General features: G+C 35.5%; 1 protein-coding gene across 6 annotated transcripts in view; it reads right to left on the reverse strand.

Moving 5' to 3' along the window:
• Positions 1-18,587, reverse strand: part of sgip1 (SH3 domain GRB2 like endophilin interacting protein 1) — a 57,844-nt gene that overhangs the window by 29,794 nt on the left and 9,463 nt on the right. For all 6 annotated transcript variants that reach the window (XM_023339502.1, XM_023339499.1, XM_023339501.1 and 3 more), the window contains exons 2-3: positions 373-436; positions 123-147 (exon numbers count right to left, since the gene is read on the reverse strand). In XM_023339502.1, the coding sequence (XP_023195270.1) occupies positions 123-147; positions 373-436 (89 nt within the window). The remainder of the gene's footprint in view (positions 1-122; positions 148-372; positions 437-18,587) is intronic.

Here is an 18,587-nt window from a genome sequence, read left to right on the forward strand (position 1 = left end):
ACAACACAAAAATAAATAATTTACCCAGTGTTCACCAGATTCAGCTCCCTTCAGAAAGTCTCTTTGTGCTTGTAAAAAATTCTGATTTGAAAATAAATGTAACTATATTGACTGTTACTTACACCACCATCTCTGTCTGGAGACCCTCTGTTTCACATAAAGGGACAAAAAGAGAAAGAAATATGAAAGGTTTCTTGTTCTCTTTATTTGAAGTATTGACTAAATTGCTAATTAGTCCAGGTAAAATAATTTAAAATACTACAAACCAATCAGATTAATCAATGCATTAATGGAAGATCAATTTTAACATCCACGTTATGCTTCCTCCTCTGAACGAGGGTCAGAGCATTGCAAAGCAAAAAGCGGACTTACGTAGAGTCACTGTCCTTCTCTTTCTTTCGTATCCCGAAGGCCTTCCTGGTACGTTTTTTCAATCCTGCACAAAGAGCACAAAGAAAAACCAAAGGCATGAATAAAAGGTGGCTCGCGTGGGAGGCTTAAAGGGTAGTATGGGTCAGCTTCATGTCAATGGGATCAAAGGCAATATTGTCATGTATTCTTTATTGACTGGCTGCATCACTGTGAAGAAAAACGCTGCTAAAACCATAAATGTGTTCACGGTCATCACAGATTGAACAACAGCCTTGTAATCATCAACAAAACCTTTTAGGATGGAAAATTAATTAGAACTGAAAATCAATGAGCCAGTGACTGAGCCAGGACAGTAATAGGACATAGATGGAGAAAGCTATAGTAGGTCACATAGAAAGTTCAATACATTACAATTCATACAACACAAGACTCAAAATGTGCTGATTAGCACATTGCATGATAGTAAAAAAAAGTGAACCACACTGAGAGGAACTCAAATAAGAAATATCAATGTAAGGACAACAGAAAAAAGTTTGAAGTCCACAATCATATAGTGCAGTGAATCCTAAATGTCATCTAAACAAAAGGTGCAGCACAAATGTTTGTGAACAGGTACATAAACAAAACATCAAAATAAAACTTTGATGTCAAATGTTTAATACATCTTGTATTTGAAATCCCTTTCTGCTTTAGTTAAATTAACTGAACTATTATTTTTAATAACTCTAACTCTATTTCAGTAATCTTTGTGTCTTCTTCACCTTAAAAGGAGGTTAGATTGCAGTTTCTCTCAACTCTATATCTGTTACCTTTGACATTAGAACAGTTTAATATCAACTAAAAACCCTATTGAAAATTTCTCAGATGCTCCCACCTCTTTCTTACCCAGAATGAAGGCCCAGTTGTCCCCCTCCATTCTGTCTCTGCCGAGTCCTCTACTTTCATTCTTCCTTCTCTTTACCTTGCAGAGAACTCATCGCTTTATCTATAGACCAACCAGTTTCTTCCTCAAACCACCTGCAGATACACACTGTGCCACTGATGAGGAACTTGATTCTCTTCTAGCTGAAGCATGCGCACACACCTACATAGATAAGGTGTCCTGTCCTTGATCTGCATATGGTGCTCAAATTCAACACCGGTGGCTTTATTTCTGAGTTAAGGGGAGATTTAATGCAGAATGTCTGAAAATTACAACGACAAAAAAACCCCCATCAAAATCTATTTCAGCTAACTGTTTAATTTGAATTGTATTAGTCAATGATGTTAAAGAAGCTTGCATATCAGTAAAAACTTTTTTCCCCCAAAAAAACATTTGTTACCATCTTTTGCTTGACTTGCTCTGTACCTTGATTTTTCTTCACTAATTACAAGTCTGGGCCTTATTTTTCATTGGGATTTCATTTGTTAGAAAATAATGCGTTTCTTGTTTCAGAGAATAATTTATGCCCCATCGATCCCCTCTCAGTCATCTGTTAGCTCCTGATTTTTTTCTTCTTTTGGCACATTTAGTGTAAATTCATGTTTGCTACCAAGGAAAAATTTACAGAATATGTATTAAGGAAACAAAAGAAGCTATTTGAATGTATTTTTAATGTGGAGATTTATTATGAGTGTTTAATTTTTAACAATTTTTCAATGTCCTCTTGATTCCACTTTATTTGAATGTTTTTCTCCATGAAGAAAATCCTGAAATATATGCTGATATTTTCACAGCATGTTTAAGTTAAATGACATCTATTTATAGATGATGCTATAAGTAAAGCGAATAAGAAAGCACTTTAGGAGTGAAATGGCAGAGAGTAAAGAGAATGCGGTGCACAATGTTTAAAAACATCCATTCAGACGGATACTAGGTCAACTACTAACATAAATAGAGGCCTATTCCCAGGACACACTAACATAAGTTCAACAAAGAGCAAGTGATTTTCAACTAAATAGGAAAAAGGTATTTGTTCTTCAATTTGTTCAAAAGATGACCCAACTTCACAGCTTTCACTCTGCTGACTTACACACAGATTAGAAACTAATCTAAACCCAGAGGCTGAGAAAAACACCTTAAATATGATATCCAACATCACCTCAGACATCTGAGGAAGGAAGATCAATGGAAACTTAACTGGTGCTTTAGGGATTTTTAGAGTCCCTAAATGTTTTGTTTAATAATTCTGAGTTTTTGGGCCTCGATCCTTTTTACAATTTAAAGACACAAATAGGTTTCGTATGAGTTCATGACAACCATCCATGCAATTGTTTCTATAGAAGTGAAGGAAGCAAGGAATAGAGACAGGAATGAAAACAACACAAGGTGAAGGGAAGGAAGGAAGGATTGACAGACAAAAGCAAAAGTGGACCAACAAGTGGATGGATGAAGGGATAAATGGATGGATGAACAAACAAATTAACAAATGAAAAATGGACGAACAAATGCCTGGAAGGATGGAAATCTTTGGTTTGACAGAGTTGGAAACAATTCTATGACTTCCTTACAGGTCTTTAAAGCAGTCATAGACATCCCAGCATTTGTCTGAGGAGTGGGACTCTATATTCCTTGCTCTACCAGTGAGCTAAAATGAAACTGTGTTCAAACAGAAACAAAACACACTCAAAGTGTTTATTTGCTTCTGGACAGACAGAACAGGAACTGTTTGACAAGCTTCTGCAAAGGGCGCGGGGGGGACATGATGAGACTATTAGCCAAACAGGCAGCCAGGCTCAGCTAACACTGCCAACTACACAGGAGCAGAGCAGGCTACTCCACTCCAAACTCTGAATGAGAGACTTGTAGTGATCTGCATAGCAAGCAGAAAGAACGATTATACAAGACTGAAGCTTAAAAAAAAAAGAAGTTTTCCACTCTAGCAGAGAGATAAAGTCTTTGGCTTTACAAAACAACAGTATAGGTTAAATGAATATACATTTTCCTATAACATTGAAAAAAAAAAACAACTCAAGTTTGGGTCATTAAATCAGTATGGAGTGTGTGTGGGAACATGCTCAGGTTGGCATGCCAGGAATACAACAAAAGGAAGAAATTTTTGTGTTTTGAGAAATTGTGCTGTCATGAAAGCACAATTTCATGACAACACAAGCAAAACCCTAAACAAAAAGCGGTTAAAAAGGAGCAGGCTGTAAGGAAAAAACAAGAGTAGGAAGGGAAAAGGAAGCTAGATGGACCAGTCAAGTAGACAAACAGAGTGACAAATAGGAAATAGAAGGCTTAAAAGACTCCTTTGTCAGAATGATTTCTGTCCTTGAGAGGAATAAACAGAAATGACAGATATGCTCAACATGAGCAGCTACAGTAAAGTGATCTTACAACACTGCACAGAAATCATACACATTATTCTAAACTCTAGAAATCGGGCCTTTATTAAATATGATGCCCTTCTTTTACATTTTAATCAGAGCTAGATGTTTATGCATTTAAGAATTTAAAGCATAATTACACAGTGAAGAACAGTGCTTCTAGAGATATATTGTATAAAATATGCAAATCTATAAAAATGCATCTAACCACTCTTTTCTCCTCACCATCAACATTAAATCGGACTGAAGTTTTTCTGTTTTAGATTAGAAACTACTATAAAGATGAATCTTATATCTGTTGAATCTGAGAATAAGGAGATTGTCAATGTCAGAAGTTTACATATACAAAGAATGACATTCCTTTCAGCAATTTGGAAAAGGAATAATAATGTTATAGATTTCTAAGCTTCTGACAGGTAAATTTGCAACATTTGATTTAAACAGAGGTGTTTAAAATAAAAAAAAAACATCAAGCAATATGTTATGAAGAGAATTGCAAACCACTTTATGTATGATGTATGAAGGTGACATACTGATCTGTTTAAATCACTTCAAACAAGTACAAATATTATGATAATGTCTAGTTATGACACTATTCAGCACAGAAATGGGTTTTGAGTTGCAAAACTGAGTGTGATTTAGGGTAAAATGTGCAGATAAACCCCAGAACAAAGCAAAAGCGCTCATGAAGACAATGGAGATTAATATAATCATCATCTGGACCAACATCATCTGAAGGGCCATTCAGCAAGGAAGAGGCCATTACTGCAAAATCAACATACAATGTCAGATTAAAGACTGAAGATGCACTCAGGAACATATCCAATGGAAATATAAAAATACATATTGATTTTATCCACAATGACCATTGTTTAATTTGAGGGTTCAGGTTTTTTAAAAACATCATCCCAACTGCGATACAGGGATGACAGCGCCGCATGGTGGTAATGCTTTGCTGCACTTCACAAAATAAATAACATAATGAGAAAATAACATTATGTGAAAACATCATGACAATATATAAAGACGCCATCCAGGAGGTTAAAGCTTAGGCACAAATGAGACTTCAAATTGGACAATGGCCCTAAACATACAACTCCAAATTAGTTACAAACTGGTTGAAGGCCAAGAAAAGTTATGTTATGGCGTGGTAATCACAAGGCCCTGATCTCAGCACCATAGAAAGTTTGAGTGGGTGGAGATTTAAGTGGTGGGGATCAATTACGTCAATTCTCTTAGGAGAAATGGACCAAAGTGTCAAATACTGTGAAAAGCCTATCGCTGTTACTAGAGTTAAGGCCATCAAATTCTTAGTAAATATATGGAAAGTTTTGTATCTGATCAATATCAATGTTTGTGAAAAAAAAGTGCCATTTTATAATTTGTATATCAGGTTTCAACTTCAGTGTTTAGATATGGAACAGTGGTCTTAAGCACCAACAGATGTTGACTAAGTTTTTTTTATTGTTTGTTGTTTTTACCAAAAATAAATTCATAAATATTTATATCTATTCCAATAGGAAGAAATAGAGCAACTTATCTAACTTCTAGCATGAATTCAATCTTCTCAGTTTGTCCACTCTTAATTAAGGGAAGGAAATGCTGACAGAAGGTGTTAATGGAAATGTCTTCCTGTCTCATTAACATGGAGCAAAAACATTAAACTTCAGCACTGCAGGATAAAAAAACTCCAGCAAACACAACCATAAATGATCAGCCTCATTGTGTTTCCATGCTCAAAGTGTGTGTTTCAGTAAGAGCGGCTGTGTCAGTGTGGCAGAGAAAAGTAAAAAGAGATGGTGTCGGTTTGCATTTGAGACTGTGGATGCTAAAATTGGGACTGGACCGCACAGTCCAGGTGGTTGTACAGTGAAGTGCAACAGTTACACTGACAATATACACAATCTCTCAGAAATAGACAATTGGTTAAATACATGTTAGGTTAAGCACATTTTAATGTACCACAAACACTTTAGAAAATTAGAGAAAAAAAGCAATGTTTTCTCAAAAGACATCATTCACTAAAAGAAAGTGGATCAGAGCCACTGCCCCTATATTAGAGTATTGGCAGTTGGTGCAGAGACGAACAAAAGATGGTGGTGAGGCATCCAGCTGTGCTCCCATTCTGTTTCTATTTAAGATATTCTATTTGGTTATTCAGCTGCATTCACTTTTATGTTTAAGTAAACAATATGTAACTAATGAGTAAAATAATCAGCAGCTTTTATATCATTAGATAATCATTTCATTCCAGAAAGTAAATTTTGAGATCTGAAAAAACAAAAAAGACATTTATGATTATCTCTAATGCACTGGAAATTACACGCAGAAATATTGTAAAAATCTTTTTTGGAACTAAGGTGTAGTTTGCAGCTAAAAGTTGTGTATTTTGGCCGCTCATTAGCCATCTCTGTCCATTTGCTCCCTCCCCCATCTGCTGCCTCCATAAACAACCAGCACTCGTGGTTCTTTGCCCAAGGCTCTAAATAACAACCACCCAAGGACTGTGTGGCAAATGAGCCTGCTGCAGAACCAGCAAAGTAGCTTTTAACATGGATTTTTTTTTTTCCAGCACAAAGTCACAGGGGGAAAAATGTATTTTAAACTGGTCTTTTTACAGAGTTTTATAGACCAGAGCAGCAGTTACAGGAAAAATGTTTTCTCTCCATCCCTTATTTCAGGTTTGAGCATGTTCATGTCTCAGACTAATTTAACATTCTTGAAATGTGTGTCTTTTATTTGTAGAAGCACATAAAAAAAAACTTGCATTAAATTAAGACCAATTTATAATGAAACTTTTTTCTGAAGTTTGATTAGATCCCAGAAGACATGCTTTAACATATCTTTAGAACCAATAAATGTTTAGAAGTAGACATTCATTCGATCTTTCCACTTAAAGACTTTTTAAAGCTAAGGTTCATAAGAGAAAATAAAAATTAATCCAAGTGTGAAACAGCAACATATGGCAACATAATTAATGCAAAATAGGCTCAAATACTTCACTATTGTCAACATTGTAGATACTTTCAACTGAAAATATTAAAATTACTTTAATTTGCCTCAAAATTTTACAACCACTTAGGGCACTAATAGAAAACTTAAATTTAATTCCCAGATCATCAACATCACAGCAAGAGTAACCTACCACTTCACCACTTCACGACTATTTTTGATAGATTTTCCAAACTTAAATCAAACTTACCGATGCCTAGCGGAAAATTTAAAATAAAATTTTACTATTTTCGCCTGAAGATAGGTCCCCTTACAATATAGACAACAAATGGATGATTATATGCAGGTCTTAAAGTGGGCTTTAAGTACAAATGTTGACATCAACTGGAGAGAAACAGTTGCTCAAATGTTTCATCTATGCCACAAAAACAGAGAGTTCTGTGGCCGAGTGGATTTGTCAGGCAATATGCATAATGATGAGTGCAGCTTTGATACAGACAGTTTCTGTTCCTAAGTACATACCAATCCTGTGTCAGGAGAGACGATAGAAAAGACATGTCGTGGACTTATGTAACATTTACAAACATTACTATTTAAGCACTGTGCGAACAGCCATGCTTGTTTATCTCTGAAAAAGAAATGTTTACAAAATGCATAAACAAAATGCAACTCCCCTCAGGACACATCTTGTCAGGGATTTTTTCTAATTTCATGAATATAGCCAACCAATTACTCCATTAAACCACATTACAGCACAGATAAATAAATTATCCTGGCTTTCACACATTGACCTTTCCACACGAATTAAGTAGGAAAAAACAATCTAACCAACCCACTGCATTTGCATTCAGGAGACTATTAAAAGTTACCACAGAGGGGACTAAACAAAGAAAAAACTACGGTGATCTTTTAATTCAATGATATTAATCATTCCCTTTGTCTTTATAGTGATGTGATTAATTATATCCATTTTATAAGCTCATTTGTCAAGGCCATCTGTCAGATGCAGAAAGAAAATCAATACACAAACTCAAAAAACAGAAGCAGTCTGAGCCTGCATGCTTCTGCAAGGTCTGCAAATCAATGATTTCTATTTAGACGGACAAAGTTTATTTTCTGAAGCAGTTCTCCAAACAAACTCAAATCTTAGCCTCCTTTGTGAAGATAATCTACTAGACAAATTGTGCAATAATCGCTACCACTGCTTATTTAATTTTAAATGCATTTTTAAATCCTTCATTTGCCCAAGTCATAAGTGATTATTTTATAAGCAGGAGAAGGGAGAAAACAGAACAGTCTCACCACAAAGTGGTGTGTGATCATAGTAACAGTCAGAAGAAATGTATCTAAATTGTAAAACACTAAAGCAGTTCAGTACATATGAATAGGAGCCAAAACAAATCCATTTAAAGCAGCTGTAAAGGGATACCCGCAGTAAAAGGATAAAGTAGATACAATTGGGTTTAAATAATAATAAAAAAAAGATTATGCGGCTGATAAATTACTTTGTTTAAATTAGTAAAAAGTATGGTTAGCACAACTAGCAATACTAAAACAGTGGTCCCTGCATGTATTTTCTAGAGAATACAAAAAATTTTAAATTCAGAATGTTTAGTAACAGAAAGAGGCTAAAACCTACAAAAATAAAGCAACTTTGCACTACTCTGTTATCTTTCTGTTATCTGTTCAAAAATCTCCCTCTCTCCCTGCACAAATGAATTAGAGACAAGTCTTGACATTTCATAGGAACAGTAGGTTCCTTTTAAATGGCTTCTGACATCTCCGTCCCTTCTGTGTATTCAGATAGGCTGAAAATGGCTCACTTTAAGTCCATTTCACTGAGGACAGAATCCACACCGAGGAGCACTTTTTTCAGTGTTGTTTGGTATTGCTTAGATATGGTGCATTCACTGACAGGAAAACAATTCGATTTTTGTGTTAAAGGGTCAGGAGCATTCAGACTAAAAACTGTCCAGCCAGTTTCTTGATTCATTTATCCCTACATCAGTCACTCCAGGATTGTGAGATTTTTCTTGTGCTATTTTGCAACCAAAAATCAGTAATTCAGTGGTGCCACTTTAGAAGTAGTTGCAAAGAATGTTTACAGTATTTGCGCTAATGTATGACAGTACATGTGACTTTTGCTACTTGCCATATCAACCACAGACTATAACTTGACACCAAGTAAGAATGTGGCTGCAGTGGAAGAAAAAAAGACTTAAGGTGGAGTTGAAACCAATGTTTTTAACCATTTTGCAGAAAACTTGCAATAAACTGACAATTATGCATGACTGAGAAAAAAAATGCAGGATATCTTGATTATGCATGAATTTCCATGATCAAAGAATTGCAAAAAACTAGATGGACTACATTGTAGACATAACTGAACAGTTCTACACTAATTCAGAATCAACTTTAGAAGCTGCCTTCATTGTCAAAACTGTTGATTAGAAATAAACATCCTGGTTGTGGCAGTGGTGGAGAGGTTGTTAGCAGAGATATAGAATTTTCCTTCATTATTTTGTTATTTTAGAATCAAATACTGTGATTTCATTACATAAGTATTAAAACAAAAGATCGTGTGGATGTACGCCAGGGTGGTTCACTGATGAGAGGGTGGATGCTTTTAAACTCTCAGATTGATCTTTTCACCTGATTTTAGTTCTTATTGGGGGATGGATGAGAAAGGATCTATGGTCTTATGATGAAAACCTATTTCACATACACACATACCGCTACACAGACAGCAAACACAAGCTAACATTTGTCATGAGTCAGTGATGAGTCAGCTTAGCACTCCTACAGAACAGATTGGCCATTAATAAATCACAAAAGACATTCAACAGTGATATGGACACTCACTAGTTGTGTTAATATTTTCACTTTGTAGAATGTTTTAATTCTGTGTACAACAAGCAAATTGACTAAAACACCACATTAATAAAATTAAATCCATATAAAGCTTTAAAAAGAAATCAAATGCAGCTCTTATCTGGTTATGCAGTTTGACATGTTCCCAAACCAATTACCTTCGTTGTGAAGGGTCTTTAAAATAGATTTCTAGAGAAGCCATTTTGTTGTTGTACACTTTATGATGTGTGTGGATGACAGGGAGCTAGGGTACAGAAACCAAGCTTTTTCAGAAAGCTAAAGCTACTGAGCAAATTTTGGCTTTCAAATATTTATTAGCCAGGCCTCTGTCCACAAAACAATCTTAGCCAGTACTAGGTGTTGCAACAAGTTTTAAGTGTTGTTTCTTCCTTTTTATTGTCTTAATAGTCAATAAGCATTTTGCACGGAGGCCACAAGGAGGAAAAAAACTGAATATTTATTTTGCAAAAACAGCTAGCAAGATGCAGAACATCGTCTTCCCCTTTTCCTTACAAGAAGCAATCCTTTTCTTTTTCTGTTTCTGTGTGAGGCTTTATCTATAAATTGCATAAACTAGCACATGTATGTGTGTGAGGTCAGTCTTGGAAAAACACAACTGTCTGGTTAATGTGATGTTTGCACGCCACACTCCCTTTGTGCACCAACTCTGTGCCAAACCTCCAAATGCTATCCAATCGTGCCAGGAATAAAATCCAACAAATTAACACAGTCTATCACCTTATAAATGATTCATTTGGTTCACCACAAGTTTGAATAAGAGCAATTTAGACTTAAGCACAAATTTATTGTATAATCAAATTTAGAAAACAGCTGAGTTTGGAGCATTCTGGTTGCAAGTCAGAAAACAATGCAATTTGCTAGTTTTTTTGGGTGGCAAACTGTCACAATAAAACTGTTTATTGCTTACATTAAAAGTCGATTTGTATTTGTATTGATTTAATTATTTAAAACACAACAGAAACATGCTCAAAAATATATATAATTTGCTGCACTATGTGCCTCACTGGTTTAAAGAGATATAAACTGTCAGAAGTGCCAAGAAAACTTTATATTAGCCACCGTCTCTACATTTCATGTGCACAGCCAAACAGGATAAATTCAGGGACCTTCGGTAAGCTCCCTCTTTGTGAGTCAGAATTAAGACCACAAGATGCATTTGTGTTTAATTTCCAACAGGTAAGTGAAAATTTGACCTTTCTGAACCAATAATGCCATTTGAAGCATTACCTGTAATGTTTTTGCAACTGAAAGGGCCATACCATGCATTGGAGGATAACGTAACAGATTTTTGTACAGAACCATCAAGGTACAAATGTCATGGATACACACACTTTACAAATACCTTAGCTGTACATAGTCATTTATTTTGTTCACAGTGATCAGCTCATGGCACTTAACAGATAACAGCTCATGTTCATTTCCATCTAAACAAAAATTCACAATAAACCATACTTATACAAAATAAAACAAAAACAAAATAGATTTAACTAGAATTTAATATTAAAATGGAAATTGAATAGATGAAGTTAGTTAACCTGTCCATAAAACATTGTACGAGAAAGATGAATAGAGAACATATCTAGAGACTTTCCACACATGAATGACAATCAGGATTGCAGCCATGTGAACAGAACATGCGTGTGCATCTGTGTGTGGATTTGTCCAGATGAGACTGCTACACAAAGCTGACATACTGTATATCAGTCCCTCAGATAAAGCCTTGTTAAATCCGCCTTTCAAGTATCCCAAGAGAAAAACATGTAATTAACTGATTTGTAGAAACAAAATAATTGTGAAAAAAACATTTAAAAGAGGGAGAAATAATAGAACTGTTACGTTAGAGAAAAGCTTTAACATTTCCTTTTGTTTCACGAGGATGAGCAGCAGTGTTTTCTAACCTTTTACTGAGTTAGGATCCTAAAAAATGGTATACATTCCTGTGGATTACATGTTTCCTGCCACCAATCTAATCGCAGTTCATTTTGGTAAAAGCCAACCACAAACTCCACCTATGTGTTCACACCCAGATTATAGGTCTGGCCAGATTTCAGTTGCAAAACAAATGTCTCATCTGACGGTCTATTGTTCATTGAGAAAAGGGTTTACTGAAAACCTCTAACACATCTGTTAAGGCACAGGGTTAGAAAACAATGCTGTTAACAGATTAAACAAGAGGAAGAAGACCGAATGAAGGGCTGGTAGAGGGAGAGGCAGAAAAAGAGGGGAGAAACCACAAGATCTGGAAGCACTTAGAAGAAACACACCATCAATTCAAGTGTCACTCCCGGCAATTCTGTGTTCCTAAAGACTTATATAACCCGCAAGTTGACCAGAGCCAAACAAACACACTGGGAACAACTACTCTCACTGTGGATGTAAATAACTTCAAGAAACATGGGTAATCACCAACCTCATGTAAATACTGCAAGGAAAAGAATGTTTACGCATAATAAAAAAAAATCATATCAATTTAAATGGATTTTTTCTTTTTTTTCCCAATATTAAAAATTTTATATTCCTGTATTTTTGTGTTGTTATCTCATGGTGATAGGAATTTTACAAGTCTGATTCAATTCAGTTTATTAAGACAGTGGCAAATAGCTACAGGTGTCATATGAAGGCACTTTACAAGACAAATCAATCCAAATATGTGTCAACTCAATCCAAAGGCAGACAGATTCAGACTCGATGAAACACATTCCAATTTCCAATTTCTTCTCCCAACAGTCACAAAAACAGATACTTCCAGCTTGACTTAGACTACATTCACATAACAGACATTGATACTAAATTCCAATTTTGTTCATGTTGTTTGTGCTATTAATTAAATGCGACCACAATCAGACTTCTGTGTGTTCATTAAGCTGTTCTGTGTGAACAGCTTAAGACGCCAAAGCAACTCGCTTTCCGTTCATTCCAAAATTTTAAATTAGGCAGTTGATGTTCTAAAAAAGATGTTAAATATTTACGTGTTAAATTAGACCTAATGATAATTATCTGAATTCCTACAGGAAGCAGACTAGGTGGAATGCAACCGATTGTGACAACAGTAATGTCAATGATTAAAGACTTGAGACTAAATTGTCCTGCCCTTCAAAGAAAGATGTTTTTTTTTTTTTTTTTTTTTGGACTTGAAAGAAAATACTAGTGAGAATCTCTGTTTAAGGTTAATGCAACTAATCGAGTTCTAAAATAAAACAGGGCAGCAGAAATGAGAGCATTTTTCAAGCATAGAAGCTTTGTGGATAAAACTCAGCACATTCATGTAAGCATGTAAGCTTGAACTGTGTATGCTTGTAGGAAGGATCATCGAGGGTGAAGCCTGAAGCTTGAAAACACCTCATCATCTCCACCCTCACAGGCCTCCGTTGTGATTAAACAGAACCAGAAACAGAATTTTATGGTGGATCTTTTGTAAGACTTGAAATTTTAGGGTCTGGAGAAAAAGACTGTGATTAACTAGTCTAAGAAATACAATGAGTTGCTTTACACGTTAATGAATTGTAAATCTTGCTGGGAAAGAGTAAAGAGAATCTAAAACAGTACATCTAAATTAAATATTGGCTATACTGAAGTCAAATCTTCAAATGGACAATGGATCAGAGAGAAACATTTTCATGTTTCATGATTAGAAGAAAATCTGAGCTGAACAAACATGCTTCTGAAAGCTGTTCACGTCGACTTTAATTTTACTTTAGAAATGAAAGAAAATAAAACTGTCTGCGGAGAGGTTTGTGGTTTATTTAGAGAAGATTCTAAAAAATTCTCTCTGCATGAGTCTACAAGTTTTGTCAAAGATCCCATCTGTGTGCTTTGAATGCAAACCATCAAATCAGACCAGCTGAAATTATAATATATTCTGCAGAAGATTCATGGCCTACTTAGCCTTTTTCAGATTCAACAGGAAGTCAAGTAGAAACTGAGAAAAATAAAGAAAGAACTATACAGTAAAAGAAAATTATTTAAAATATTTTATTTTATAACTTTCAGAATGAATTTGACCTCATTGAGAAAGCTTTACAATGCTGGTCAAAACTCCCAAACTCTCCTCTTGCCAGCATGTCATTAATTAAAATGAATACTCTTTCTTGTGAAAGCTTTTACTTCTCAGTGATTCCTCTTGAAACACCAAAGGGTTACTGGGAAAAGCTTAACTCTCTAAATTCGAAAGGAATGGGAAAAGACCTCATTTGAAATTAAGAACATTTCAACGAGAAAAAAAAAAACACTCGGCAGCTGAGCTCTGCCGAAGTTTTTCAAGATGTACTTTTAGTCATCTGTGCTCCAACCTCTGCTTGTACAATTTAGTCCTAAGGCTTTCGTTTCTTGAAAATCAATTGAAGAGAATCATTCCCGACCATACAGGCTCCAGGACCTTGTGTACTCTAACATAACAGAGGCCAAATCACAGTTAGGCCCCATTATTTCTTATATGCTCAGCTTGCCATACAGTATTGAATCATACAAATGCCAACCTGTATCGGCATAAATACTCTCCTATATTTAACAATTTTTCTATTCTGGGAAATAGAATAGAAAAATCTCCCCATTTTTGAGTGGAGAGAAAAGGGTATCAATATTTTCAAAGATCTTCTCTATAACGTTGTTTTAGTGGTCTAAAATCCTATAGAGTTTATAAATTAAACTCTATAAATAGAGTTTAATTGACCAGGTTCAGTTTTTCTTTCATTTGCAGTTAAGATCGGCCATGCCTGCATACTGTGTACTGTGGGGCACATCTCTCCTAACTCACCCCAGTATGAAAAAAAACCCCAGGCGTAATCACTGTGAAGAATGAATGAGGAGGAATTACTAAAAGCTTTGGTTATGTCAAGCAGTATGGCAAATACCAGAGGTATTATATTATGAAGAGCAGTCTTTAAAAATAAAGCACATCTCCCAGTGAAAACAGTTAACATATAATGCATGTGTATTTTTAAATAAATCATACTGTTTGAAAATTACTCAAAACAAAATTAATGTATAATATTTCCCTTGTTGCTAATAAAAACAAACAAAGCAAAAAGTGCACAGCTGACAATGCCATACATCGCTGTATAGCAGGATCTGCATACGACTGGTAAATTGTACATTATGTTTTAGTTTCAGTGATGCACAGTGTGATCTCTAGGTCTGAAATCTCCCTTCCTTTCTGTTCTGTTCACTGCTGTATCGCTCTGCTGATATGATGAAAATCAATGGGTCCTCTATTCTGTGGCGTGGTTTGATGTCTGCTAATGAAATCTTATCTGCCATGAATCATCCATCTGATAGCTACTGGGCCAGTGGCTGACAGAGGACTGTCTCTCCAGCTTTCTTTGTGGTCACATAAACAGAAAACCCTGAAATGTTATGGGAACGTTCTGATTTACCAACAAAAATGTGTTGAGTGTTAAAAGGAAACATTTGTGAAAAAAAATGCCATTGGAATGACAAATATGTCATCTCAGAGTTTTTGTTGTTATTTAAAGATAAACCCAGGATTATGGTTTGTTCACAACTGTAATCAACATGAAAATCTATTTTATCATTTATGTTACTCTCAAGAATTTAACAATAAGTTGAAAGACAAAAACATAATAAAAGTGTGTCAAACAAAGTTAAGCCAGTGCAAGTATAGCATTGTAAAAAGCGTAAACTATAAAGCAATTCAGAATTAAGCATCAAGTTATAATTCTCTTAAACACTGACCTAAAACACTGACGAGATTTAATGCCAGCAGCATAAGCATCTAGAATGACCGTGTATGAAAATGTATCTGTAATTTGAACAAAACAGAAATGAAAACAGGGAACAGAAACAGAATATTCTAAAAGCCCCACTGTAAAACCAGTGTTTCTCAGTTTAATAGTATCTGAAAATAAGTTATGCAAGTGTTCCACAAAGAACTAAATGTCTCATTTTTACATTATATTCCAAATCCAATACTCAACACCTGTCTCACTCTTAGTCATAAACCTTTTCAGGATCCCATTATTTCTACATCTCTCGAGCCATCCAGTATCAAACTAAACTCTGCTAATCTCTTCCTGTAGCTCTGTCTGTGCGTCACCCTGCCAGTGCATCCTCAGCTGATTGAAAATGACATCTGTTTGCACTGGTATGGCTTGTAGCCATGCAGTCCAAATAGACATGCAGCATTCAACCCTGACAAGTCCACAGGGTTGGCAAAGAGGGGATTTATCACACATGCACTGATGAAAGCAAAAGCTCTTCTAACAAGTTTTGAGCTAAAGCTGACATTAATGAATGTATGAATACAAATATCTATGAAAGGGTAAAGAATCAAATAGCAGAGTCCTTAAAAGACATGAGGAAAAATGTGAGAAAAGGTGAGTGTTCCAGGAAATACATTGTAGAACAAGATTTATTCCTGGTGATTGAAAGATAAACAAGAAAACTAGAAAATATGTAAGCAGATTAGTAAAATGAGTTCACACTTGAACTATTGATTGACTAATTGGATTAATCTTTTACAACCCACACAGAAAAAAAGAAAAAAAAAACATTTTAACTGTTCTCATTTTAATCATGTCAAGTACAGTTAGGCCAAGCAGAATGAGCTTTTGAGATATGCACATCATGTACAAAATTAAATTAATATTATATGACAAATGTCACCACTTTTTGATTTTAAAGCCAGAGCTGTTAGCTCAATCCATCCGTCAATTTTCGATAGATGGATTGACATAAGCAATTGTTATATAAAGAGATGGTAACAAAATATGACATTCTGCTTTATATTTTTAAGTCTATCTCCCCACAGATATGAAAAAACCACCCCAGATCAAGACCATAAAATGATGTGAGTCAACAAAAAGAAGGCCTTTGATGATGAGTTTCTCCTTTTCTGGCCTTACTTTCCCCAGGGGATTTCTCGCACGCATAGCTACTCCTTATGCCGCTTACTTGCTCGGAGATTTCACATCACCAACCATCGTTCTCTTAACTCTACTAGTTCTCAGATTGTTTCCCCTCCACCTCTCCAGGGAGTGGATGTATAAAACACTTTTCACTCATCCATCCACTGTAGCTCTGTCCTGAGTCAGTTGTTTTTCTGTGTTGGTTTTTACTCCGAAATTGAATACAGTGTCTATTCCTCTGAGCTGTATGCCACTTTGAATATGGCTGGTCAATGTCCTTACAGTGAGGTTAAAGAAGACCTAATCATTTGAGTAGACATAATAATCTGAATTGACTCAAATCTGATGTAAAACTCATGTTGCGGCTGTTTCAACATTATAAACCAAAATGTTTTAATTTTAACTGACTAGTCCAGTCAAGACCTAAAACAACATAATAAGTACACATGCCATTCTTTGTAATAGTTATAGGTATATGACCCAAACAGTCATGGGGGGTCAAGAGAGGTCCCACAGCACTCGAAGCAAAATTTGAGGGCTTTCATAAAGCAACTCAATATATCAAATTGTAATAATCACTGCATTGTTCTCCACTTGTCTAGATTATAGAGTATGATGGCAAAAAAAGATGCCTTTTATTAAAATTTATTAAAATATCAAGGCCTGGTTAAATTTGTTTGGAAACCTTGTGTTCTCATGAAATAAAACTTGGTACTTGGTGTCAAAGGAACACCACATACAAAGTGGAATATTGGGGAGGTAGTTTTATGATATGGGGATTATTTTCTTCACATGGAACCGTTTTTTGTCAAAATGGATGAATATCAATCTTTTAATTTAACACAAAATCTGTGGACTCAACTGATGGGGGCTGTGGACAAGATGTGACCTCACGATTACTTGACTTGGAGAACTTTTGCATCGAAAAAAGGGTTAAACATAAACACACAAGTAAGTCTCATTGTTGTCGCAGGCAGTGACATTTTCGTACAGTACCACAAAGGAGGCCCAGGCATGGTGCGGTTTTAAGGGTCACTTGTACAATGGAAACAGACAAAATAGGATACCAGCCCCTGTTGTATTCCTCAGTAGAAACGAGGCACAAAAGACTGCTCTCTTAAGTCATTGTATATATGACATAAGTTTTAAAAAATTATTTAGCGTGGTCTCAATTGCTACTTCACAAAAACCTGGCATGATACAAAAGGTGAGCAGACTGTTGAGATCCACTCCACTGTATTTGGCCAGTTGAATGACCTTTTACTGCCCTGCATAATCTTGATCTAGACTTTAGTGCCTAAGATGCCAAAACTCAGAGTGGTGAGAATAATAGAAAAGAAAGATGAACGATTAAATGAATCACAAACTATATTTACAGGTATATTTTACATAAAAATCCCAGATACATTTTCTCAGGCCGACACCCCTAATTTGTTAACAGTATTAAACAAATCATTCAAATATGGCACTGAAATAAATGTAATTACTTTCTTTTAGCTAACACTGTTTTTGGATGCAGTCAGTAGGGACTCTCCTTGTTGTCTTGTCATTAACCAGATTAACACAAGGACACCCGCAGTTACATCAAAGTGATGACACAGTTGCTGCAGCAACAGCAGCTGCAGCACCAGAGCTTTTTTCCTAGTTTATAAATAAAGCCACTGATGGGATATTAAATTAGGCTAAACATTTATGAGTGGAAATAACCAACTACTCTGACTGCAGCATGGCAGAGAGGCGACTCAGACTGAAAACAGCACCCTCAATCTGTTGGGATTAGTGATCTGCATTGCTTCCTGTTTTTATCCAATTAGCCACGTGTAAAATCTTTACTCAAATATAAAAGTCCACCATTAAAGATGTGGATAACCCTAATTCAAGGAATATTAAAACTCAAATTTATTCACATTCTTGATATGTCTAAAGCAGGGACCAGCCAAAAGCACACATTTTAAAACTGTATAATCCTCTGACAACACTGTTTTTCCAAAATGAATGTCATACATCACTCATAAAAACAGTCAGATTATGCCATAGAAGAACTTCATCTTCCCCCAGCTGCCAGTGGATTACACAAACATGTCTGTTTATCTGGCTCTGAATCTTGGGCATCGTTACATAAGCATGCCAGTGTATGCATAAGTGGGTGTGTGTGCATAGAGGAAAGAAAGATGATTTTGGACAGCTTTTTGTGCTGTG

This window comes from Xiphophorus maculatus, chromosome 9, assembly GCF_002775205.1.
Source record: "Xiphophorus maculatus strain JP 163 A chromosome 9, X_maculatus-5.0-male, whole genome shotgun sequence".
NCBI lineage: Eukaryota > Metazoa > Chordata > Actinopteri > Cyprinodontiformes > Poeciliidae > Xiphophorus > Xiphophorus maculatus.